The sequence below is a fragment of the Momordica charantia genome (assembly GCF_013281855.1).
Source record: "Momordica charantia cultivar OHB3-1 chromosome 2 unlocalized genomic scaffold, Mcharantia_2.0 BLBB01000002.1, whole genome shotgun sequence".
NCBI classification, from domain to species: Eukaryota; Viridiplantae; Streptophyta; class Magnoliopsida; order Cucurbitales; family Cucurbitaceae; genus Momordica; species Momordica charantia.
Genome location: NW_028275160.1, coordinates 11,762,756 through 11,790,333, shown reverse-complemented (window position 1 = coordinate 11,790,333; position 27,578 = coordinate 11,762,756). Strand labels below are relative to the sequence as shown.

General features: G+C 36.6%; 1 protein-coding gene and 1 non-coding gene across 6 annotated transcripts; both read right to left on the bottom strand.

The window, feature by feature from the left end:
• Positions 1 to 10,286: 10,286 nt before the first annotated feature.
• SRT2 (sirtuin 2) lies at positions 10,287 to 20,477 on the bottom strand. 5 transcript variants are annotated; one of them, XM_088120962.1, is made up of 12 exons: positions 20,186 to 20,470; positions 18,222 to 18,333; positions 17,482 to 17,524; positions 17,135 to 17,369; positions 16,968 to 17,033; positions 15,339 to 15,384; positions 14,227 to 14,387; positions 13,996 to 14,125; positions 13,288 to 13,452; positions 12,456 to 12,583; positions 10,601 to 10,700; positions 10,287 to 10,484 (listed from the first exon to the last, which is right to left on the bottom strand). In XM_088120962.1, exons 3-12 carry the CDS (start codon positions 17,486 to 17,488, stop codon positions 10,431 to 10,433), a joined length of 1,092 nt encoding a protein of 363 aa, XP_087977088.1. In that variant the 5' UTR covers positions 17,489 to 17,524; positions 18,222 to 18,333; positions 20,186 to 20,470; the 3' UTR covers positions 10,287 to 10,430. The 5 variants fall into 5 exon arrangements, with proteins under 5 accessions (XP_087977088.1, XP_087977090.1, XP_022148965.2 ...); XM_088120964.1 differs by having other exon boundaries at positions 17,478 to 17,524; positions 20,186 to 20,467; XM_022293273.2 differs by lacking the exon at positions 18,222 to 18,333 and having other exon boundaries at positions 10,606 to 10,700; positions 20,186 to 20,477.
• LOC148212822 (U1 spliceosomal RNA) lies at positions 18,746 to 18,906 on the bottom strand. The gene has a single exon (XR_015789539.1). It is a non-coding gene; the product is annotated as a U1 spliceosomal RNA (small nuclear RNA).
• Positions 20,478 to 27,578: the final 7,101 nt, after the last annotated feature.

Sequence of the window (27,578 nt, the reverse complement as noted above, 5' to 3'; positions counted from 1 at the left end):
TAGATGAATAATGGAATTAGAGTGTAGAGAGTAGGGTGTTTTGGCATACCTCTAGGGTTTGGCTCACCCTTCCATTTAAAGAAGTCGAGTTCTAATCCCTTTAGGGTTTACCCCAGTCGAATCTTCATACATCTCGGCAAACTCAATATTCGGGCCCGCTCATTCGTTGTGGGCTTTAGGTCGAATCGAGAATCAAGGCGGGATACTTCTAGTGGGACAGCGAAACGGTCGGGATAAATCGCTACAATTCTCGACCGGGGGGCCGATAACTGCTCGGCGCCGACGACTGGTCGGTCGGGGCCGGCCCAAGTCGTCGGGTGCCGGCCCCCCTTTCCTGGTTCGTGCTTTCTCTCGGGTTTCCTTCGACCCTCATCGCTTGGTCTATTCTTCTTTTATCTCCCCATAACAGTAGCCCTCACTCTCAAAATAAAAGGCAAGAGCATGCTAAGGCTTCTATATTGAGAGTATTTGTTATCTAGCGTGGATGGCTACTTTTGTGAAACTGCCCTATTTTTAGTCGTTGTTGGTTGTCGTCTCTATGGGCTAACTTTCCTAGCCCCCATTCTCTTTTGTTTCAGTTGGCTGTAATCAAATCTCTTGGCTCTACCATACGGTTAGTTTTAGTTTTAACTGTTAGATTTTAGCTTTGGGATCTAACTTTCAGTTGGACTGGCTATACCACTTTTAAGTTTCTAACCTGTTTAGGTTTTGCCCATGGTTTTATACTCTAGGCTTTACTATTGGGTTTTCAACCTATTTGGCTTTTGCCAATGGTTTTATACCGCGAGTTCAGTTGGTACCCTTCTATCGTTGTCGAGTCGTTTCATGGGCTGGTCTTCCTAACTCCATACTATTTCTACATAGTTGGCTGCAATCAAGTCTCATGAGCTCTACTATACGGTTAGTTTTAATCGTTAGATTTTAGCCTTGGGATCTAACTTTTATTCGCCAGCAGTACCACCCTTGGGTTTCTAACTTATTTGGCTTTTGCCCATGGTTTTATACCCTAGGGTTTACTCTTAGGTTTCTAACCTATTTGGCTTTCGCCAATGGCTTTATACCTTGAGTTTAGTCGGAACCCTTGGGTTTCTAACCTATTTGGCTTCTGCCAATTTTTTACCCTGGGTTTAATCAATACTCTTGGGTTTCTAATCTATTTTGGCTTTTGCCAAATGATTTTATACCCTGGGTTCCCTCGATTGGTTTGGCTTGCCTGCTTTCTGTTTCAACCTTGATGGGCCTGTACGCATACTTTTTTCAGCACCTTTGGGATTCTCTTCCCTGGTTTCACTAACTGGTTTCTAGCTTATCGGCCTGCTTCTAGGTATGTCCCAGTTTGAGTTCCTTGACCAGCTATTAATTAATCTACCCATGCCCCCACTTGAGGAGTTTTCATTTAGAATAAAAGATAAATACTCAAGTAGTAAAGAATTAATCAAATATCACATGCTATAACCAAAAGCAAGTAGATATTTTCTGAAATGTAGGGCCAAACGTAATTTGAAACAAAGTAACCTATATAAGCAATTATCAAAAAATTAAGCCTAAACTATTAACCAGGCAAAAAGGAAAGAAATATTGTCCTGTGTGATCAGGCCGTCACGCTTTATCTTGAGATGGCGTAGTAGAATCCGTGCAATACTCACGGCTTTCTCCCGAATCTTGCTCGGATGTGTCTGTCGTTGGAGTATATTTCTCCAAAGGGTCTCATTGATACAACCGGTCTTGAGTCTTGTCAAGACTCTGTTTTGAATGGAGTAGTTCTTCTGCGCTCATATATTTTTGAGCTCGAGTCAATGCTTCTGAGAAGGTTGTTGGAGCCCTCTTTCTAAAAGAGAATGACAGCTCTTTATCTCTTATGCCAGATAGGAAAACGAGTAGTGATATTCCGTCGGTAAGATCTTTGACTAGTAGTCTTTCCTCGTTGAAGCGAGCCACATATTTTCTGAGGCTCTTAGTTGATTCTTGCTTTATAGTCAGGAGGTAAGTCACAGGTTGGCTCCTATTTTGCCATCCAACGAATTATGTGACAAATGTTTCGGCCAGTTTTTTGAAGGAGAAGATTGATTTTCTTTTTAATTGTCGAAACCAAACACGAGCAGTGCCCATTAACGTGAAAGAGAACGCTTTGTACTTGATTGCTTTGTCATCCTACAGAAGTCCATCCATTATCTATACATGTCCAAATTGGCAAAAGAATCTGTTGAGCCGTCGTATTGCTTTATAGTAGGGAGTTTGAACTTTTGAGGGATCTTTTCTCTCATTATTTCTTCCACGAATGGGGAATAGTTTTGCTCTATAATCTCCTCAATATCGTATCTTCTGTCTTTTTGTTTTTTACTACCTTTCTGTGATCTTTATGTATGCTCATGTCAGCTAAGCGATTTTTCTTTATGGAGTGTGGTGTTCTTGAGGCCTGGTCGGGTTTCCTGTCGATGGTAAGTATCATTCTGTGGTTTGACGTTCCCTCACATTACCAGTTTACTCCGTTCCAATGGGATGTCCGTTGACTCCTTCGCGTCTCCATTCGCTGGAGCTTTGTCCTTTCGTGGATCTCGTACAAGTGCTGGTGGACTCTCCTCTTGTTGCTCAAGTGTCTCAAGAATGAGAGATATGTTTGGGTTCACTCCTACAATCTTCTTTTCTAAAGTAGCTCATTTGTTCTCCTATCGTTCAGGAATTTCTGTCTGTTGCTCTTTCTGCACTGGAATCTGTCGTCTTGTATCACCCAGGGCCTGCTAGGGAAGTTGTCAACCTGTTTTACCCTCGGCTGTCTTGAGTAAAGCCAGCTAGCCTCCTAGTCATATGACGTTCGTTGTCGGCATGTTGTGGTCTATTTCCAAAATTTATGTCGATTTGTTTCTCTCAGGATCTGTCCTGGATTTTGTAGATTCGCTTCACTCTAGACCTTCTCGGAACTTGAGCAGCTCTCGGTCGACTTGTTGATCGTATCGACTTCAGGATCTGAATCGTCCCTTCTCGGATCCGAGCAGTTCTCGGTCGACTTGTGGATCGTCTTGACTTTTGGATCTAAATCGTCCTTCTCGGATCTGAGCAGTTCTTGGTCGACTTGTTGATCTTCTCGACTTTTGGATATGAATCGTCCCTTCTCGGGTCCGAGTAGTTTTCAGTCAACTTGTTGATCGTTTCGACTTTTGAATTTGAATCGTCCCCACAGACGGTGCCAATTGTTGATGCGTGAATTAGGTTCTCCGGTTCCTTCTGAGGTTCGCACCAAACTTGATAATCAGGGGACAGAGAACCTGCAAAACCAATCAAACCTAAATTGGTGTGACTCCAATCATACGGGCTTCGATGCTAAGTTAGCAAGGAGAGTAGATGGATAATGGAATTAGAGTGTAGAGAGTAGGGTGTTTTGGCATACCTCTAGGGTTTGACTCACCCTTCCATTTATAGAAGTCGAGTTCTAATCCGTTTAGGGTTTACCCCAGTCGAATCTTCATACATCTTGACAAACTCAATATTCGGGCTCGCTCATTCGTTGTGGGCTTTAGGTCGAATTGAGAATCAAGGCGGGATACTTCGAGTGGGACTGCGAAACAGTCGGGATAAATTGCTACGGTTCTCGACCGGGGGGCCGATAACTGCTCGGCACCGACCACTGGTCAGCTAGGGGCCGGCCCAAGTCGTCGGGTGCCAGCCCCCCTTTCCTGGTTCGTGCTTTCTTTGGGGTTTCCTTCGACCCCCATCGCTTGGTCTATTCTTCATTTATCTCCCCATAACATTATCCATTTGTGTAGAGCAATAAAAAGGAAACAAAACGTCAAATTAATTGCAAAACTCTACCCTCAATCAATTATTCATAAAACCCAAAATAAGTTCACTTAAAATTCCAATATTAGAATTAAATTCTCAAGTCAAATTAGAAAGGACAAATATACATTACATATATTTAATTATCCAAATTATTACCCATTTTGCGAATTGCAATAAAAAGGAAATCAAATTCATTACAAAAAATACCCATCCTTAATCAATTATTTATAAAACGTTCCCCTCAAGATCGTGGCTCTTCGTTTGAGCTTGTTGGGCTCTGATACCATATTAATATTCATGGGGTTCCATCTCAAAACCAATTGACAATGAAAGGAGTAGTCCATGTTTATTATAAACCATTGTTAAGTCCCGTCTCTTTTCAATGTGGGATCCTTAACATGCCCCCTCCTCAAGATCGTGGCTCTTTGGCTCATCGACTATTTAATCAAATTCCTCTCATCCCATTCTCTAAATTTCTATTACCAGACGAATTTTTCTCTCTCTACTCTCTATCTCCCCTCTTATTTTCTGTCGTCGTTGCCAATTATGGCTTCACTGTCACTGCAAGAAATTAAAGTTTCGACAACGAGACGTTTGGCAACGATATCATAACTCGTCGCCAAAAGTGCTCTTTTTTTTAGTACAACATGTATGGATGGGGGATCGAACTTACAACCTCTTGGTTGAAGATATATGTCAATTACCGTTGAACTATACTCGCTTTGGCGCCAAAAGTGTCATTCGACAGCGAAACTCGGTGCGAACTGATCTATCAAGATTCGCCCAATTGTTTAACCCCTTAGAGACCAACTACCACTGTCTCACCAATGCCCTCCGCTGCTCCATCCGCCACCGATTATTTATTCTTTAGTGATTTTAAATGTCTGTCATTGGTTATAGATTTGAATCAATTTACTCTGATTTATAATGTAACTTTTTTTTTAACTATGGATATGGATATCACTCAAACACCTTAGGTTAAGGTCTAAAAAACAAACGTGTAACCCATGGGGAGCACGTGGACGTGGGGTTTTGATCCTCATCCTTCTCTCTTTTTTCTTTTTTTTTTTTGGACTCAAATAAGATCTTGAAGTAAAATTTTCTTTGCTTTTATTCGTTACTTTAAAGAATGAAGAAGGGTGGAAATTTAGAGATATGTGTTAAACTTTTTTTTTTTAAAAAAAGATACGTGTTGAGTTGCATTAGATATCCAATATATGAGTTAAATTTACCAATCCATCAACTTAAACTTTTGGGTTGAGTGGTGGTTTATCCATACTTAAGAAGTTGTTCATTCTTACTTGATGTATTTTATTTATGAAAAAAAAATTCATATCAATGGGTGTGATGAGATTTACGGTAGCGTGTTAGCAACGAAGAATGAGAATAACGATATAAATATGAGAGATAAAAAGAGTCCAAATATATTATAAATTTTAACTATTTAATTAATTTTTATAATTTTATTAATTTAAAATAAAACCATGAAATTTCATGTGCATTGCACATGTTTCTTACTAGTATTATAAAAAGTCACTAGTATAAGTTTCGACAACTCCTATATTTGACCGCTCGCGAAAACCAGCGACCCTAATATGTGACTGCATCGCTAAAGAAAACTTTTAGCGACGTCGTTATGAAACCTACAATATACTTTAAAATATCTTCAACTTGGAGAAGATTTATCAAGAATATAATACTTAATATGAATTATATCATTGATATACCTTATTATATATATTATTTATATCAGGGATATAATAATATACATAATATTAAGTATACAAGGGATGAAGATATAGTATTTCATTTAGGTATATCGATAATAATATACCTAAAATAAAAATATCGCTTATATCCTTAATATATTAATAAGAAATTATCTGAAATGTTACTTAAACAAAAATCTTCAATTTGAAGGAGATTTATTAGATATACTTACTATGAAATATATCATTTCATATATTTGACGTGATTGATATACGTAATATTAGATATATTAGTGATATACTTCAGTTTAGATCTATCAATTTATCAATGTGGAGATATACTTCATTTAGGTATATAGATGATGATATACCTAAAATGAAGTATATCCCTTATGTACTTGATATATCGATAAGAAGTCTTCAGTGTTACTTGAACAAAATTCTTCAACTCGAAGAAGATTCATCAATTATATACTTATGAAATGTATCATTCATATATTTAGTGTGACTAATATACTTGATATTAGGTATATTAGTTACATCAGTGATATACTTATTCAATATATCTTTTATGCAACTTATTCTTACCAAAAAATTTCCGATAGTCACAATAGATTCTCGAGAACACTCTAGGATTAAGAACCTGCAAAAAACAAGTTAGTACTCCAACGATCTTGTCAGTCTTTGTGCTTGGTAAATAATAAGAATTCAAGATAATCAGTTTTTGTGTACCTTAACTCATTCATTTCAATTGGTATTTATAGGGGATGAGAAAAGTAACCGTTGGAGTGGTGAGGATCCTCATTTGAATAAACGGTTCCAATTCCACAAAAGTAGGGAGACACGCGCTTAGTGGAGGGGACAGTTGGCCTGCTACGTGGTTAGTAGGCAAAACCGTTCGACTGGTCGCCTAGTTCGGCTTTGGTTCGAACTAGTACCATTTGTCTCCACCGGGTGTTTTCTCTTGTAATTAATTTGGAGTGTCGATGTGTCTTAAAATTCGAAGGCCAATGATAAGATGAAAAAGATACCCATATTTTATATATTTATTTTACATTTTATTAATCTATTATCTTTAAATATTGGAATTTAATTATAATTTATAATTTTGTGGCAGATTGAAGATATTCAAGAATAATAATTTAAAAACGCAATTTTAGAAGATAATGCAGACTTCACCAAATTGGGAAGAGTTCAACAGATAAATACAGACATAATTATTATGGTGTGAAGCTTCAATTTGAGAATTATGAATTTTTAGGATATTTTGTAAATAAAGAGATATAATCACAGTAGGAAACATAATCCTCAATTGATTAGGAATTCTTTTATTTAATTTGTTTTCTTTTAAAAATGATATTTCCCAATTAGTTAGGAACTCGAGATAATTTCTTTAAAAGATGATAAAGTTAATCTTTATACATAGAGAAGCCTATCCATCATCCAAGTTCCAACTAAAGGCTCTCGTTCTCCAAAATTCAAGTTCTCTCCCACCACCATGAGTGGCTAGACTTTAATTCTTCCAACTCAAGGGTGATTCAAGTCCGATTGTAAGCTTGGGAGGCTTAAGTTAGATAGAGATTTCTTCTTTTTCAAGTATTCTTTGTTTCTTGTTCTTATTATTTATGAACAGCTTATATTAATTAAATTGACGCCTTAATTCATATTAATTGTTCTACTTCTATCCATGAGTTTGTGATCCGTAATTGTCATGAATGATTGAAATAAGTAGCAAGGGGTTGGCTTATGTGTGTATTTATGGTTTTTCCATGTTTACATAGCTAGCATAATAGACTCTAAGGAAACAAAGGGACAAAATTAATTAACTTGCAGCTATCTCAAATTAATTGATTTTGGTTTAGTCATTATCATCATCCTTAATGCTATTCTTTGATTAATATGGAACGCTATCATGCCCAATTGATTAATTAATAAGATTTAATTTTGATGCTTGGTCTAAATTAATTAAATTAAGAGAATTAAAACTTACCACGGCTGTTCCGAGTAAGTAGACTAATTTCTTGAATCAAGAAATCGATTTTTTATATAAAACCTATGATCAAGATTACAATTGGATGAAAATCACACCTTGAATGGGAAGCTCGGTAAGATTGACTTTCCTTTTCCTTTTAGTTTATTTTTTTAATTTCAAAATTTAAATACAAACCTCCCATTTTTTTAACTTTGAGAAATTAATTCATTGGTTCTCTTGGGATTTGACCTGGTCTTCCTATAAATTTAGTAAAATCAGTAATTATTTTGAAGGGCCTCGACAACCCGCCAAACACAACTATCATACCTAATATCAAATAGATTACAATATAATTCATATTAGATATTTCAATTTCTGAAAATATTAAAGGCAAACTCGAAATAACGAAAAAAAATTGATTTTAAAAATTTTGTCATATTTCCAAAACAAAAGAAATGTTGCAATATTTGCAAATATGTCAAATATTTTTGCTACGCGTTAAAAATACTCTTAAATTGAAAATAAATTAGAGTTAGTTGCAAATATAACATAAATGCAGATAAATAGTATTTCAAAATTACCCAGAAGAAAATAATGAGAAATTTCAATTCCTAAAATAAATTTCTTCATTTATACAGGGTTTGTTAAAGTAGGAGTGGTTTCAAGACTTTCAAATACATAAAAGAAATTATTATTTTATCAATGCATAATAAATATTAAAAGAATAATATAACATAAAAAAATTTAGTATCTATATTAAAATTAGTTTTCAGTTAAAGTTTTTATTTTTTAAATTTAATATTTTAGAGAACAAGAAATAAAAAATTCACCAAGCATAATTCTATTTCTTTTTTCGATTAAAAAATAACAAGAAACGAATAAATAGCTATAGTTCCTGATTATTAGCTTTTTTTTTTCTAATTTTTTTTTCTAGCGCATCTTCTTATCAAGAACGAACAGAAAATCAAGTAAATTGCAATTTCTCCTTATTTGTAGAAAGGTTTTAAATTGCAACGTCAATTAAAATATCGATAAAATGTTGATGACCATATATTTCTGGTAAAGCTATAAAATTAAAAATTCTTAAAAATTATTTAAATTAACAAATAATTATTTCATCATTTCTAAATAAGTTTAAAATATTTGATAGTGATGTTTATATTAGTGAAAGTTTATCGATATTTTTCATATTTTGTCTTTATTTTTTTTGTAATATTATAGAAATGTTGATTTACCCCTCGTGTCGATATCGGATCCATGTATACATGAAACTGTCGACATGTAGACGCACATTTAATCGACATATTTAATACCATGATTTGTAGATTGCAAACTGATTTTTAATAGTGAAAGGGGTTAAGAATTAGTAGAAATGCACAAGTGGTGCAAGTAAATTCATGCTTAATAAAGTAGAGAATTGAAAGTTGTAGACGCACATTGTTGGCTTGCAAAACTAGGGAAATTGTGCTTTTATGGTGTTCTCAATGTTTGTGCATTGTTGTAGCAACTAGGCAAAAATAAGTACAAAAAGCAAGGCATATTTTTATATCTCATAAATCTAAGTTAGAGATATATGGATATATCCATGTCATGTCAAAACCGATCATTTATTTATTTATGTGTATATTGTAGGTGGCCTTAGGGGTCTTTTTTTTTTTTTATAAAGATTATTCTTCTCTTTGTTTATGTCTCGGATTGGAACAAATTACCATAATTCGTCTCCGCCTATGGATTATTCGACATTTTTCACAAATTCCAGGTTGCCTTTCTAGTGCTCCTTGTGTTGAATTGGGTGAATTGTGTTACATTGTTATTTTTAGTACAACATGTAAGAAGGGGAATACTAGATGTCTTGAATTGTCTTGTGTTGTAGTTTACTTAATTAATTAAGATAGATGCCTAGAATGAAACTCTCACAATCGAAAGATGAACCATCAATTCCTTTGAATAAATTTGAAAATAATTGTTTGGGATAGAAAAAGTGGGATGTCCTAGCCTAAGAGCCAAAACATAATTTGTTCTTTTAACTGAGAGAGAACTAATTCTACCGAGACCTGAGTTATTTTATTACTAAAAAGAACCTTCGTCGAAGTAGTAGAGACCATCAAGTATCCTTGTAGATCCAATCAACCTTGAAAAATAAAGTAATAAACTACCTTTAAGGATTTCATTAGGACTTGTTAAAACAGTATTACGATATTGTTCTTTCCTTTTTTGTTGCTAATATGACTCTTTTTTGGATGTTAATACTTGATGACTTGGGGTTTTGTATTTAATAAAACTCTTTATTTGGATCCTAATGTGTTCTATATTGTTCCTAATAGTATATTCAAACCGTTCTAGATCAATTATTTTCGTTTCTAAAATATTTTGAGAAACATGGTACGAGTAAATATAGAGTACATGGCTGGAATTGATGTGGAAAAGGAGATCGGTTGAAGCACGGGTTTTCTCAAAGCGATTTTGCAGACTACAATGAATATTGCAATCTACCCTCTGCAGTAGTTTTTTTTTTCTTTGAATAACTTGTAGGTTGGTTGGATTTTTGTTTCTCAACCAGACCAACAAACCAACTCATCGGTTTTGACAATGAAATAACTGAGACCGATCGAACCAATAGTTAGACCGGCCCACAGACGTTAGTTCAGTCGGTTTGGGTCAGTCCTTAATCAAATGTCTTGTATTCAAAATCTAGCAATTTAATTCTCCCCAAGCTTTTGAGTGTGATTTAATATTTTTCCTCCCTCCACTCCCCCTTTCTCCCCTACATTCTTGAACTAGAGAAACCAGAGAGAAGAAAAGGCAAAAACAAAATGGAAAGTCAGAAGAACCAAAGAAGATCAGCTCAGGTTTGCTATTAATATAACAATGAAGAAATCCATGTCCCAAACATAATGTCGCAAATTAGATTCTCTACTAAAAGTTATTGATTGAAACAGAAGAGACCTGTTTTTTTTTTTTTGGAAGTGTTGTCATTGGAGGGCAGGGATGCTAAGGGACCCCATTTGAAGCACTCTGGGCATGATCTGTAGTAGCAACAGCCAATAGGAAATGGAAAAAAATTATTAGCAATACAAGCACACACAAACCTTAATTTTTCAGAGATTTCATTTTTCACAGTGCTTCATACAGGGAACTGTACCTCACCCAAGCGAGCATTGATTTTCAGTGATACAAAGTCATCGGCTCTTGTCACACCTACATTTACAATTCCAGTAGCAGCACCTGCCTCGTGAGCCACTCTGGAAGATTCAATACCAAAAGTTAGAGCAGCTCCGAACACGGAACACGACCCAAACTTGACTTGATCAAAAAGATTATAACTCTTTAGTTGTTTGATATATTCTTAACATTCTTGCTTATGGGAATGAATGGATGGTTAAATTACGAATTTGCTCCTATGTTTTGCATATAGTTTCAAATGGGATTTTGTGATTTTTAAAGTTTCAATTTAGTCCCCATGATTGAGGTTTTAGTTTCAATTTGGTCCTTGTGGCTTTAAAAGTTTTAGTTTAGTTCCCATGGTTTAGTCATAACTCACAAATCTCCTTGCTGTTACCATACAAATATGTGACAGTTCAAGGTCGAGTAAAAAAGAAAGGAAATTGGTTTAAGGATGATTTGTGAGATTTAACCAAACTATATAGAACAAATTGGAGCTTCTAAAACCCTAGGGACCAAATTGAAACTCAAACCATTTGGACTAAACTAAAACTTGTAAAACTAGGAACCAATATGAAATTAAATCCAATCCATAAGGACTAAATTCATAGTTTAAACATTCCTAAATCCCAAACACATGGACTGTTAATGTATATTCTTAGTAACCCATGTCTTATTTTTGGCCAAGAGCTCAGATTTGCACATTAGGTATTGCCAAGGAACTAGGTGAACGAACTAGTCACCAGGTTCATTATTCAGAAGTTGAATATGGAGAGAGTTTTTATTCAAAATTTCAAGAGGAAAGATAAGAACCAACTCTTATGGCAGCTGAATCTAATAAAATTTCCCAGATGTTGCACTTTTCTTGCTACTAAATGAAATTCATCCACTTAGTTATTCTATCAGCTTCTTAAAACAACAAAGGATCTTGGAATAGGTAAATTGAATCAGTCGTAATTTTGAACCTATCCTTTTCATGACACCTCTTAATTCAGACAAGATTATTCCCACCATTCATATCAGGTTTTGAAAGGCTTCCTTTTTCCTTTCTTTTATATTCATTTCTGGCTAATTTTTTTTTTTTTCTGCTTTGGCTCCGCTAGGTAGGATAGCCAAGCCACTCACTTCTAATTTTTTATAAAATATCTATATGAATTATAAAAAATAAATAAATAAATAAAAAAGAAGAGGAAGGAACAACCTAAAAGCTGGGATAGGGAAACCTCCAAAAAACTAAAGAAGGTTTCCAGTTGTTTACAATCATGGAAAGACAATAGTTAGAAAAGAATTTCCTATGATTCTTTTATAACTGGGTTTGGAGTATCTCAAATCTTCACCAATTGGCTTTCCTTTTTGTAGCCTTCTGGTGTTCGGGGATAGCTCATCTCCTTTTTTGTATTCCTTCTCTTTGATAATGAAAGTTTTATTTCTTAAAAAAAAAAAAAAAAAAAAATTAAAAGTAGAAACCTTAACTTCAAAGGTAAGAAGATTCCTTTCTAACCAAATGCACTAAAGGAGAGCTCTAGCGGCCACTCACTTTTATGATACCAAGCAAAATAAATAAAGTAAAGAAACAACTCTCATTCTACTGTATAAATTAAAAAGCAAATCGATTCACCAAACAAAAGAGCGAGGCGTTCGAATCGAACCCTCCATGGTTCTTGGAAACTCCAAGACTAGCACTATCAAAACAACCACTCAGCCTAGCGAAGATAATTTCTATTGAATTTATATTCCATCGCACTCAATAAAAAGATGGATACTTGAAATGCTAATTCCCAAATATTAGAATTACAACTACTGAAACATTCAAAATAGAGAAGCAAAGAAAGCACCTCACAAGCCGATAAGCAGACATGGTCATCACAGATGACCCTAATACAAGGAAAGCATCACAATTTCTAGCAGCATCCATCGCCTTAGTAGCTCTATCCTTTGGGACATTATCACCAAAGAATACGACCTTCAAATTAATGGGGGGGACACAAAATATTAGCAAGTAATTGAATGATATGAATATACCATTATAGAAATAACAGATCTTCAACCATTTACTAAACAAGAACATGAAAGGCTCTATTTTCCAATAATACTCTACACATGTACTCTCAAGTAAACGTACATATACTCTCAAGTAAACGATGCAGTATCACTGATGGCGATATAGTTGATATAGATTCCTTTTTACATGGATGATATAGCTGATATGGATTTTTATCCAGGAGATCCAGTTCTCCTGCCTATAAAAGATTTATTGAGATCTTCCTAGTATTGCAAAGAAAGAGATTTCGCAGATGGGCCAATACAAGTGCCGAACTAAGTCCCAATATATTCCTTTATAACCAGGTACTCAAGAGGTCTCACTCGTTCCATAACATTCAAGGTCCGCCTCCACTAATCGCCGACCCTAAGCAAAGGCCAGCTCTGAGGGACAACTAAGTTGCAATATTTATATACATGGTTTACTCCATGGCATCTCTCTACATATAATCAGCAGCTATCCAAACACTTGAGATTGTCCACAGCAAATAACTCAAATGATTCCAGTAAGTATTTCACTTGTCTCAGCATCGTCAAAGTGGCTTACATCGAAAGGATTAAACAAATATACATGCATCTGAAGCAAATAAGCGGAAATGTATCAAATAGTGAAAGCAAGAATATTACATCAGGTTTGAGCACTCCATTGCACTTTTGGCAGGTAGGAATGCAGAAGTCCTGCTCCCAAAATTTTTCATCAATTTCAATATCACCATCTGGCCTTTGCTTCATGCCAAAGCTCTTATCTGACCCTGAGCTTCCATCATCCAAACTTTCAATTGCTTCTGCCCACTGTAGCAAAATATACTTGCTGAGATCTCAACCAGATTCCGATCATAATCCACAAAATTCCAGCACTAATCCAAAATGAATGATATAAAATAGGGAGTGAACTCATATCAAAATAAATAAATAAATAAGGAGTGAGCAACCAAAACTCTGGCACAAATAAATAACTGTGGAAAGCAAGGAGAAGAAACAGCCTTTGATGTTATAATAATAGTGACTTTGGGATGTATTTTTAGAGAAGTGTTTTTAAGTGAAGCACTCCTCCTCTAAGCACTTCTTAGAATAAGCATTAATTAAGTATTTTTTAAATGTTTTTAAAATTTTCAAAATCAGTTTGGTTGTATGCCCAAACACTAAAAAAATTTAGAATTTTTTTTTAACTGCCTAAAAGCATTATTTTCACCCATGAAAAAGCCATCCCAAACTCACCCTCATTATTCAAGTCAAACAAGATTAGCAAACATGTATTTCCGTACCTTCGGGTTGGAAATAAAATTAAATCAGATGTTCATCACCCCAAGAACAACAAATAGGACAAAAACAAACCTTTGGGTTGAGAGCTTTCACTTGTTCCTGAAATGAATTCCTACAAATGGAAAAGCCACACTCTAAACAAATTACAGAATAAACAGTTCCGTGTAATTCAAGTGGATTACTACCAGCGCGATGGTGCAACCTGGAATGAGATAATAAAAGTTTCAGTCCCATTAAACTTCTTCAACTTAAATACATTTCAAAGTTCATCATATTAAGAATCAGGGATAGCTATCTCATCACCTATCAACATTTTGAGTGACCAGTAAGTTAATTCGGCCTACTTTTTCTAGAGATGCTAGAGATAAATGCGCAGGGCCAGGCTTTGCTGCTGTAAAACGTCTCCACCCTGCATAACTCCTTGCCCAATATCGACGACGAGTCCGGAGTGAACGAACGAACTCCTGCTTCCAAGAAAACCAAACCATTAAACTTGATAGTACATAACAAAGGTGAACTTTGTCATGACTCCAAACTAAAACTCTTCTCATAGTTATATACTAAATAAATATGAGGATGCTGAAAGATGACGTTCTTAGAAAGTATCCTCACTGTCTCATTGTCTTTCAGAGAGGGGGAAAAACAAATTAATGCGGCTGACATTTTTCTGTTTGAATTCTCACATCTACCATAGCTCTTTACCAAGCTCTACACTTGCAGGGTTATTGATTCTATTCTAGTTGCTAATGACATGGTTGATAATTGGAGCAAAAAGAGGTATGGTTATTAAGCAAGACCTCGTGAAAGCTCATAACAAAGTGGATTAGAGCTTCTTCAGAATGGAATAAAGCAGAAAGGCCCAAGAGTTCGGTGGAGTTGCATACAGGAGTTTGGTGGAGTTGTACTAACTTCTCTGTCAAAATTCCACAATTAAATCTAAGCCTAGAATTAAAATACTACTCACTAGAGAAAATTATTTTTCCCTTTTTTTCCACGGACCATGGTGTTGGCTAATTGTTTAAGCAACCTCTACCTAAAAGTTTGGATGTCAGTCCTGTTGAGGGATTCAAGATTGGTGTGTACTTTTAAAGTTAATTACCTGACATTTGTTTGACCAAGATTTTGAGTGATTTCAAATCCTAACGGGTTTCAAATGAATTCTATTGCTTGTTATCACATGAATTTGAATATTTGAAACCTTACGTGATTCTATATTATCAACCATGATCTAAGATTACCATATCGAATATCCAAAATTTACCATCTCTTTAATTACAACATTGATTATCTAATTTTAAAATGCAGATAAAATATCTGTTATGTTACTATCAGTATTTTTATATCAAAGATTCAAAATGTTAAGCCAATCATTGTAACAATGCAAAAAGAAGGTATGACACGTGCCTTCAGATCACCTGATGTGTAATTGGTTTGAAACCAGAACTATAAGCTCCATTTGGGCTGCAGCATAGAGAAACTTTAGCATTAGAAAATAAAATCGGGTGCGTATGTCTTTAAACATGGAATAAAAAAGAAAGAAAGATTACATGATGACATTATGACCAAAACCCAAATAATGCAAAGCATATTCATCAACTAAGAAACTTTAATCTGCAAATCAAGGCAATGCCAGTCTAAGAAGGCAGAAATAAATTAACAGAAGTCTTGAGGACAGCAAATACTAAATACAATATTGGAAATTGACAATCTATGTATATAAAAGTTTGGTTTGACTAGATGCTAACTCCATGACACACAAGCACGTGTACACATGAATTTACTTGCCAGTATTCATATTCATCAAATTTGTTCAAAACTAGAAGACTTTTCCATTGAATTAATAGAAAGGGTATTGATGTTGTGAATGTAGAGGAAAAACGGAGAACAGAGAAAATATTAGTAAATGTTGTTCGCATAGGGAAACTGGGCAGGAAGATGCCGTCTCTAGGTATTAATCCTGAAATGCTGAATGGCACTGCAGTTTGTAAATGAATTAGAGTAGAAATAAAGGTAAGAATCAATGAAAAGCTCGTTTGATAACTATTTCGTTTTAAATTTTCTATTTTAAAAATTATGCTTGTTTTTATTAAATTTCATAAGTAAGTTTACCGCCTTTTTTTTTTGGGTAAGAAACAATTTCATTGACGAGTGAAATTAGAAGATGTTGGAGAGGTATAAACCTCGCAAATCAAAGGAGCTACAAGAAACTTCTCCAATTGGTCAAAAGTGAATCAAAACTATAAGAGTAGAAGAGGGGTGATAATTTACACCAAATGATAGCATGGAATATGATGTTATCAAAGACTCTAGCAAAGGGAACCTCTTTGTCGGTGAAGAGCCTATGATTCCTTTCATTCCAAGTGGTCCACAAAAAGGCCCTAATTATGTGCTTCCAAAGGATCTCCTTTTCTTTCTTGAAGGGGTTCCCCACAAAAACGTACGAGAGAAGGGCCTTGATGTCAATTGGAAGAGCCACTTTCCGACCTCTCTTGAAAACATATTTAAATTCTTAGCATAATTTCAAAAATAAAAAACCACTTCTTGAAAACTACTTTTTCTTTTCAAAATTTGAAAATGTTTATAAAAACTATATAACAAAACAAAGTAACACATAAAAAGTATTGTTCCTAAGCTTAATTTAAAAAAAAAAAAAACAAAATTAAAAACAAAATGGTTATCAAATGGAACCTTAATAATCAAGAAGTCATGACACGATACAGAAAGAATTAATAGAAGTAATCAAAATTGAACAACCAAATAGGTTATAGCTAGGATCAATTGAAAAACTCCAAAACCATATAGAGTAATCAACAAAAGTCTCTAGACTGTAATATGCCTGAAATCTTCCTTTTATGTATCAAACCCGCACATGAACACACATTAGGGCTGGACTGTGATTTAGAAATAAAGTGGACGAGCATTTCTACAGACATCTAACTCTAGAACATCAATGTTCCTCATCATCTCATCATTAAAACAAATCAAGATTTTAAAAAATGTGGACTTTGGAATATTAGTATGAGGGAAGGAAGGCAAAACAAAACCTTCTATAATCAGGAATTCCACATTCTGTACTTATTCCAGCTCCTGTCAATACCACAAGCTTGGAACTGCAGAATGCATAATAGCACGATAATACTAAGGATTTACCACCAAGAATAGTTATTGATGAAAAAAATATTAAGATACTGGTAAAGGTATGTAAAGTAACCTTTGATCAAGAAAGTTATATAAAAGATCAACATCCTTTGTGCTAGGGGGATCTGAATCTGGAATGAGCTTCTTGTCCTTCAAGAAGTTTTGGTGAGGTTTTTCTCCATTGATTGATGAGGAACTAACTGAAATTTTACGTGACGTTTGAAAATTCCTTGAGGAACAATAAAGAGACATCAACCATCCTCCCTTTTTAAGCACTCGCCAACATTGTCCTCTAGATTGAACAACATCTATTGTTGTTTATGACAAAATAAATGATCAAGTCATTGATTGAATACGATTAATTAGTGAAATTTAAAACATTGAAATTTCAAATGTCTAATGGAACCGAATCTCACTTGCCTCCCATGATGTTTTCGATTACCTTCCTTGTGGTTGAGGAAGACTACACGTTCAAAAAAGATGGGGAAAAAATATTAATAAATAAAAAATAAAAATAAAAAAAGCAAAACAAATGGAAAGGAAACTTCACTACACTAGCAAATTATGAGAAGATTGGGGGAGGTATGAAAAGGTAAGAACATAAATAGATGTAGCTCCCCAAGGGGCGGCCATGTTGGTGAGGCTTGGGGGTTGTCAGGGGATCTCTTGGTTATACTGGTTTAGAGGTCTTAAGTTCAAAACTTCAAGTGAGCTCAATACCAAAAATCTTTGATGTTTCTCGGGTCCGAGCCTTGAGGCAGGCGTGGACGTCCTCGGGTATAAGGGAGCAAAGCTCCAACTCCCGATTATCACAAAAGAAAAAACCATAAACAGATGGGATGGGACCTTGTTTTTAATTTATTTTTTAATAGATTCTTTAACAGAAACCTCACCTAGGTACATCTTTTGTTTATATACCTCGTCAATAGATGTCTATATGGACTTTGGACCATTATTAGAAGCCATATATATTCAGTTTACGTGTCGGGTCTCCAAGTAAATTTAGGTCTTCTTAACAAGCTAATGAAAAATTAATGGTAAGAACTAAAATTATTTTTTATGCAAAATTGATGGCTAAACAAAATATTTTAAAGTTTATGGATTATATGATGAAATTCTAGGTATTAGATTAGGATTAAAAACATATTTCTACATCTTACCGATAATACCAGTGTTATTAGAAATTCTAATTCAAAAACTCAGGACAAAATCCTATAATAACATCCAAGCATCGTATTGCAACTTCTTATTCAAAGAAACATAGGCATAATCCTGCAATAAAATTCAAACATCAAACATTTTATTGATTTGATTTTAATATAAACAAAAATGTCGATGAAGTTTTTTCAAGCATAGCACAATAAAGCATTCCACTCCATTCATGTATTTCAGCTGGAGTTTTAAAGAGAAGTTTTAAGGCCAGCAAGGAAAAGGGATCACCAACTCACTATCCAAAGCTCAAAAACAATTCACCAATGAACTGATAGAAACTCTTCTATTATTTATGTTCAAAAGAAAAGATACTGGCCAACGGAGCTGTGGGATAGGCACACAGCGAACTATTCTTTCGCCTTTTACTAAAGAAAAGATACTGGCCAGGGAGAGTTCAAGAGCTCCCTATTCTCCCTAATACCAAATATCCACAAAATGATAAAAAGATGCATGAGCTGCCTCTCTTCTTTTTATAGGGGCTGCGCGGACTCAGGCCCCCTCTACCACAAATTATGACGTAGGCTCTGCCACGTTGGACAGACCTTAGGCGAGCACCCCTCCAAAGTGCAATGGCGATCACTAACCAAGCCATGGAACTTGCTGATCGCCCAAACACCCGGTCCAGGTAAGTGCCCTGCTACCCTCTCACTATCGCACTTAACCATATTCACAAACGCATCCCTCTCATATCCCTCTAACAAACTAAACTAAATGGGCCCCACCCACAACAAATCCCTCTCCCTTACTCACAGAACAAACCTCACCCGCCCTCCCCCTTTTTCCTACCATACACTTTCACAATAGGAGGCCTATAAGGAACATAGAAGTTGGCTGAGTCTCTAACACGGCATATTTTAAATTAGAACATCACAAAACTCTTAATACACACAAAACTAAAGTGAGATGCATTCTTTCATTTGACACAGTACAATTAGTAAGAACAAGAAGAGGCAGCAGCCAAGACAAAAAAAAAAATTTACTTTGACGAGATACTTAAACAAATACGAATTCTGAAAATATGTGGACTGATTTTAATATTTCCAGCACTAGAAACCTAATTCTACAGCTGCCTTAGAGAATGCTACCCAATTATTATCAGATAGCAGGGCACCCCTTCTACATTTTTCTTCAATTCTACCACTTATTCAGGTTAAATAACAAATTTGGTTCAAAATGTTTGGGAAATTTTTCAATGCGGTGTCTATAATTTGGGTTTAATTTCTATTCAATCCCTATAGTTTTAAAAGTTTTAATTAGGTTCTTGTGATTTAGTCAAACTTCACAAATCGTCTATGCAATTACCACCTTGACAAATTTCTTCCATATGGCAGTTTTCTTTCAAGTAACTGTGCCGTATTAGGATTTAAGATTGAGTAAAAAATAAAAAGAAAATAGGTGAAGATTTTTCGAGTGGCTAATTCAAATTTAGGGACAGTTGGTGAGATTTAACCAAGTTTGAAACTAAGCCTAAGACCACATGAAGCTTCTGAAACTATAGAGACCAAATTGAAACTAAGTCCAACCTATGGGATCAAATTGAAACTTTCAAAACCCCATCAACCTACTTTGTCCCAACATCGGACCAAATTGGTAATTTAACCATAATCCAATATCCCATTCTCAAATAATAAGCATTGAAACCCAATTCAGGAAATACGTTGCAAAGTCAACCCAAGAAGACAGCATCACAAAGGCCCAAATATAAGGAAATTCAAACAAATGGAACCCAGCTTATCATGATCCAATTCGTCAAATATCTTTCAACAATAGGAACAAAAATTATTCTCAATCCCATAAACCCATCACAGATTCATGAGGAACGCAACGAACAATGAAGTCAAAGCAAAAGAATTCAAAAACTAACAATAACAGCAATAAAGCAGAGATTCGAAGGGAGAGTGGAGCATCATACACTGAAGAATGGCCGGTAGGAGGAGGGCAAGCGGATGAACATGGGCACCGTTCAGAATGATTACTTGTGATGGGTATAAGAGGAGAGGCTGTGTGAGAAATTCAAATTTTATAAGTTCATAGGGGAAAATGGAGAAATTCATCATACTTCCACGTTGCGTAGCTTTCCACCGATTGTTTTGAATAGACTCTATCATCCATCTCGGGTTATGTTAGGTTCGGTTCATCGCTTCGGATTTAAATTTACTCTCTTTGAATCAATGTTTTGATAGGGCACCTATTCGATGGTTTAAAAAAAATCATTAACCGTCGTTGAATTGAGTTTAAGCTATGTTTACTTTCATGGGATGGGAATGAATTTCTCTCTCCTACTGGATTGAATCAAATTGTGCGACTTCCTCAAATTAAATTTAGAAATCTCATTTTCCGGCAATATCATGGGAAAATTGACTCAAATAATCCAACAAAAGCTTCTGAAATGCAGAAATAACCCACCCCGTTAGTTGAGCTCAAATAACTCACTTTAATATTTTATTGAATTTAAATGGAAGTAAAATTACATTAGTATTCCTCGATTCAAAAAAAGAAACTGTTTCACTTTCTTTCTCATCTCCTCCGTTCGTCTGTGTTTCGTTTTCTTCGTCTTCTCCATTCGAGCTTCCCTTTCTTCTTCGTCTGAACTTTCTTTCTCCGTTCTCCCATTGCTAATTCGTCTTGCAAGAAAGTTAATTTGGAGATTTAAACTTCGAGGTTAGTTTGATTTCTTAACGTAGTTTAGTTGTTGCTCGATTGCGAAGATTAGGGCTTCGTTTTTTATTGAGTCAGAGAAGTTAATTGAAGCTTACCTGTCGATTTATTGCGTCTGAGAAACTAACCCGAAGTTAATTTTTTTCTTAACATAGTTTAGTTGTTGCTCGATTTCGACTTGGATTTCATTTTTTGGAAACGAAATCTTCTTTCTGTATTTGCTATTGATCTGTTGCTTTCTCTGTGGTTCTTCTGTGTTGTGGTGTGGTGGAATGTCTATTGAAATGTCGGAGGTTGAGGTGATGGGAGGTTAAAGAAGACTCTACCTTGGTCGAAGTGGGAATAACCTCGAGCGTGGTTTAGGGTTTAGGAGGGTTTTTTGTTATCTGTTAATTACCTCGGGCTCAACCCGAGGTTGAGCCTCGAGGTATATGAAAGAGGCTGAACCTCGAAGTTGAGCCTCGAGGTTGAGCCTATTCCAATTACCTCGGGCTCAACCTTGAGGTTAAGCCTCGAGGTTGAGCATCGAGGTATATGAAAGAGGTTGAGCCTCGAGGTTGAGCATGATTCAATTACCTCGGGCTAAACCTCACCCGAGGTCGAGCCCGAGAAAATTAACAGAGAGCACAAAAAACCCTGGAATAGCTTTCAAATTTCTGTATATTGTACATTTCTCTTCGTATATTTTAATGTGTACTTTGTTTGATTTAATCTGAGTGTACATGTTTGTTTGTATTTACTTATAGGAAATGGAAATGGTATTGAAGGTCCTTCCTGTATGCCTCGTCCCAACTGACCTGTTTATCGCACTTAACGAAGATAGTCGAGGCCATTAAAAAGAAACTTACCCCCCGTCAGATGCGTCTATTTAGGAAGACTGTAGTTGGTCATCTGCTTGATGTTGACCTCGTCTTTAACGGACCACTAATCCATAGTTTGCTGCTTAGGGAGGTGAATGAGAGTCGCCCGGACACCATTAGCTTAAACTTATTTGGGAGTAAGATGTCCTTTGGTCGGAGAGAATTCGACATAATTAGCGGACTAAAATATTCGAGATCTCTCGTTAGGAAGAACACCTTTCCCGTTAGGCTTAAGGCTTTGTACTTTGATAATAAAGTTGACCTAAGCTTGGGTGAATTTGAGAAAACGTACGAAGTTATGCGTTTTGAGAATGATTGGGATGCGGTGAAGGTATCAATCGTATACTTAGCTGAATTTGTACTTTACGGCTGGGAGCGAAGCATAAAGTACGACAGTAGTCTGCTTGGAACAGTAGATGATTGGGAAGTATGCCCCAACCATGATTGGGGACAGCTATCATTCGAGAAGACAATAAGAAGTCTGCAGCGAGCATTGGCGAAGAAGACAGAGGAGGGGAGGTTGAGAAAATCGTATAGTCTATACGGTTTCCCGTGGGTATTCCAGGTAAATAAATATATGTTAACCTGCACAGTAATTTGGACCTAGTAATTGTTATTAACATGCTTTGAAATTTGTACAGGTGTGGGGGTACGAGATTATATCTTCTATGACTGGACGAGTTGCTAGGAAGATTAGTGACAATGTCATCCCCGTATGCTCCGGTGGAGGTGCAGTCACTCGACAGGATGGGTCGTGCTGGAGAGGGACATCTTTCGGTCTACAACAGTAAGTTACACCCTTGAATTTTACTTGATTTTGAACTGTATTGTATTAATATCATTTTTTGTGCAGGCCACAATCAGGAGCTTAGAATTGACTGAAGCGGAGAAGACGTTTTTGAACAGGGTATGCGAGCCACCAGCATCAGATGAGGTGGAAATGGATGAAGAAGTCCCCGAACCTTCAGAGATTGCATGCGGGGGTCAAGACAAAATATTGAACGTCCACCTACCAATGTTGGTGCTCCCACTGATGCTGTCGTCCATGATACACAGGACGGAGAGGGCACAAAGAAGAAAGATAAAAATAAAAAGAAGAGTAACAAGAAAGTGTTCAGGCGGCTGAGAAGTTTGGACACGCGTATGAGCGCTATGGAGAAAGACTAGAAGGTGAGTTGAAATCCATACACAAGTATTTGAGACAGATTGCCAAGGTTAGTTTTTATTAATTAAGTTCGTATTATATTTCGTTTTCACCATCGCCCTCATGCAATATGTCATTTTACGTACAGGGTCAACCAGTCGACCCGGCCGACATGCGAAGAGGTAAGGGAGGTGACGATGCTGGTGGAGCGGGAAGTGCGGGTGATGGATGGTATACTCATATGGGATGCAACAGACAGTTATCCTGAAGGTGACGGACGTGGAGATGCAGCGGGCGATGGACGTGGGGATGGTGCGTCCGATGTCCATGACGACGCAATTGTGCAAAATGTCCAGAAGGAACCAGTGGACCTTGATGTAGCAGATGTCGACACTAGTGCAGTTGGCAATGAAAAAGCTATCGACCATGAGGTAGCATACGTCGACACTGGTGCGGTTTGCACCGAACAAGCCGTGGACCTTGAGGGAGATGTACATTTAGGAACGCCTCATGTTCATCCAAAGGACGTTCAGAGTACGGACATTGGTACATCAAAGCATGTGGGAGTTGTTGAGTCCGATGTCATTCAGTACCAGTCATCGATACAGGTATCTGAACTGCTGCTCACTACCTTATTTTATTTTGGGTAACTTTGACGTCGTTCTAATGATAACATACTTTCAGGTACAAATTCTTCATGATTCATCAGACACCGACACTGACCCGGATATCGTATCCGGGTCATAAGCGACCAAGGAATCTCAGTCGCAGGCACCCGAGGAAACACAATTGCAAGAGAAATCACAATGCCAGTCACGTGTGGACGACGACGAGGTATGTGTGTTATCACAGCCAATCACGTGTCCAAACCCTCGTCGTGGAGAACGAGAAAAGAAAGTACCATGGAAACTTCGAGGATCGTACGAAGTTAAAGTTGGCGGGAAGCGAAAGAGGGTAATCGAGTACAATCCAGTTCCAGATCTCCCAGCCACAGAGGAGGAAAAATTCAAAAAATGGATTGAAGACTACGTAGAAAACCATTCGACCCGAAAGACACCTTATGCGTACAGAGGGAAGCATGGTTTCGTGACCAACTTCAGCCGAACAACTGGTGCACGAATGAGGTACATATGCTTAGAATGATGTTTGATAATAATTCCTTTTTTTGTTTTGGTGTCTATTGGTTGTAATATGACGGTAATACACGTAGGTCGTTGATTCACTGGTCATGTTCGTGCGAAAGAAGCTGGAACAGCGTCCTGACCTATGTTCTCGCAGGTTCACCACGTGAGACATCGTCTTGGCTGTACGTACCACTAAATGCCTCATTTTTTTGTTACAGTACGTTTTTTATTCGTTTCTCTTGACTAATGACATTCGTATTGAATGTACAGAATTTTTTTCGACGAACTGACGGCCTATATGCTATATCAGGTCTAGTACAAACTTGAGCATACATCAAGGTTCCTACTGCAGAAGCATAAGGAATGTTTTTCATATGTTCCCTTTCAAGGTCATTCATTGGGCATTGAATCAAATTAAATTTGTCACCATTAATTATAGGCGTCAAACCAGATGAATAGTATTTCATACGGAATCTTTCAAGAACTTTATTGATATAGGTTTCTTGCGACAGTCTTAATAGCCTTTAAGCTCTATCTCTTTTAATTTTTATGCCAATGACATAAGAAGCTTTTCTCATATCTTTCATATCAAAAGTTCTTGAGAGAAACTGTTTCACTTCATAGAGTAAGCCAAAATCACTTGAAGCAAGCAAGATGTCATCTATATATAGGATTAAGAAAATTATTTCGCTCCCACCAACCTTATGGTACATACACTGATCCATAATGTTTTCTTCAAAATCAAATGAAGTAATGACATCATAGAACTTTAAATTCTATTGGTGGGAGGCTTGCTTTAACCCATATATATGTAGACCTTTTAAGTTTACATACCAAGTGACTATTTTCACTTGAGGTGAAGCCTTCAGGTTGTTTCATATATACCTCTTCCTCTAAATCTCCATTTAGGAAGGTTGTTTTCACATCCATTTGATGTAGTTCTAAATCAAGATGAGCTACTGATGCCATGATTATCCTAAATGAGTCATTCTTTGAAACTGGAGAGAAGAGTTTATGATAATCAACTCCTTCTTGTTGAGTGAACATTTTTGCTACAAGTCTTGCTTTATATTTTTCAACATTGCCGGTAGAATCTCTTTTGGTTATTTTAAAGACCCATTTACAACTAATGGCCTTTAAACCTTCGGGCAAATCGACAAGATCCTAAACTTGATTACTAGCCATAAATTTCATCTCATCGTCCATAACATCATACTATAATGTGAATTTGTTTCCACTCATAGCTTGTGAAAACGTGATGGGGTCATCCTCAGCACCAAAGTCAATATTAGATTCTTGTAAATACACTACATAGTCAAATGGAATAGCAGACTTTCTTATTGTTGTAGATCTTCTTAATGTTACATCAACATCCTCTCTTGGAGAATTTTGGCTAACATCATCTATATAAACAATATCAATATTGTCAGTTTCATCATTAAGTAGTTGTTCAAAATTTTATAATTCTTGATGATTATCTTGAACAACCACAACTTTATTTGATGAATCAGGAATGGATCGTGTTTCTTGAATTTCCTTAAAAAGTAAATTTCGAGGTTGACTACTCCTACCGATCTCGTCATTTTCTAAAAACCTTGCATTTCGTGATTCTACTATTATACTTGCATTGGATGGACAATAAAACCTAAAGCCCTTAGACCCTTCTACATAGCCAATGAAATGACCACTGATTGTTCGTGAGTCTAATTTCTTCTCACGTGGATTATATACTCTAATTTCAACTGGACAACTCCATGTAGGTAAATGTCTTAAACTAGGTTTCCAACCCTTCCATAACTCAAAAGGTGTTTTAGGAACTGCCTTGGTTGGAACTCTATTTGATACATACCTAACTGTTTTAAGAGCTTCACTCCACAATGACAATGGTACACTAGAGTTACTAATCATACTCCTTACCATGTTCATTAATGTTCGGTTTTGCCTTTCAGCTACACCATTTTGTTGTGGTGAGCCAAGCATTGTATATTCTGCAACAATACCATTGTTCCTTAAGAAACCTTGCAAATGGACTGGGCATTTGTCCAGATCCCATGTATCTACCATAATATTCACCATCTGTATCTGATCTCACAATCTTGATTTGTTTTCCTAATTATTTCTCAACTTCTACTTTGTAGACCTTAAAAGCATTTAGTGCTTCACCCTTATTATAAAGCAGAAAGAGATACATATAACGTTAGTAGTCATCAATAAAGATAATTAGATATTTCTGACCATTTAAGCATACTTCTGGAGGGGCACATATATCAATGTGAAGTATTTCTAATAGTTTAAAACTCCTTTTCGCACATTTTTTGGTCTTGTTAGTCTGCTTTCCCTTAATTGCAATCCCCACAAGCACCAAAATTAGTAAAGTCAAGAGTCTCAAGGATTCTATCATTTACTAATCTCTTAATTCTCTAAATGGAGATATGACCTAATCTCTTATGATTTAACATGGGAGACTGTTCATTCATAACATTTCGCTTTAAACCGAAATTACCATGCATAGTGTCACAATGCTAAAATCCCCATAACTTTTTTCGCCTTGTGCGGCCTAAGGACATTGCCTTAGTACAGCCTAACACATTTATACCCAGGATCCAGACACAATAGAAGAATGCAGAATATATCAAAGAACAACATAACACACACCATTGTAGGGGGCAACGCCCCAATTTTCTTACCTCAACTTTATTTGCTTCCACGACAAGGAACTACAATGTGTGTAATAATGAGTGGATAATACTCAAGCTATCCCTTATATATGCAACAGGTTACTAAAATTAGACATCCCAAGTTTAGCATTACTTGGAGTGTACTAAAAGTCTTTGGATGACTTCCCACTACCTTGGGGGTTGGAGTGTAAATCGCTACTCCACTACTTCCCCTAAATATAGTATGGCTAAATTTTGGTATTCCTAAATTTAGTTCCCATGACAAGCTTCAAAGTAGGAAGTGCTAAGTCCACCACGCCTTGTATAAAAACGCCCCATAGCCTTGTGACCACCTACAAGAGTCCAGGCCAATCTGCGCGCATTTGCGCTCACTGTGTGCGCGCGCATGTCCTCTTGGTCGCTCGCCACTCGTGTGCGCCGAGCCACCCGCCTGCCTAGGGCGCGTGCGCACCTGCGTGCGCTTACCATGTCGCGCTTGCGGGGCTCGCGCCCACCTACGCGTGTCTGCCTCCTTAGACATCTGCCTGCGTGTTCGGCCTAACATGTGTTCACCTATGCATGTCCGCTCGCTTGCATGAGCCTCGGACAACCGTGCGTGCCCGCCTACACGCATCGACCATTTGTCCACCCGTTTGACCACATGCTACCCACATGTCTTGGGCCGCTAGCCATTCTCCAGCCGCCCATCTGCATATCGCACATGTTATCTCGATGTCATGCACATGCTCTCGTGTGCTCACTACTCACCCACTCCCGATGTTAGTCTCCCGTAAGCGAAGTGGACCAACTATGCATATTCGAAAACGATCTTCGATACTCCTCTGAATGTCCACCTACGCCC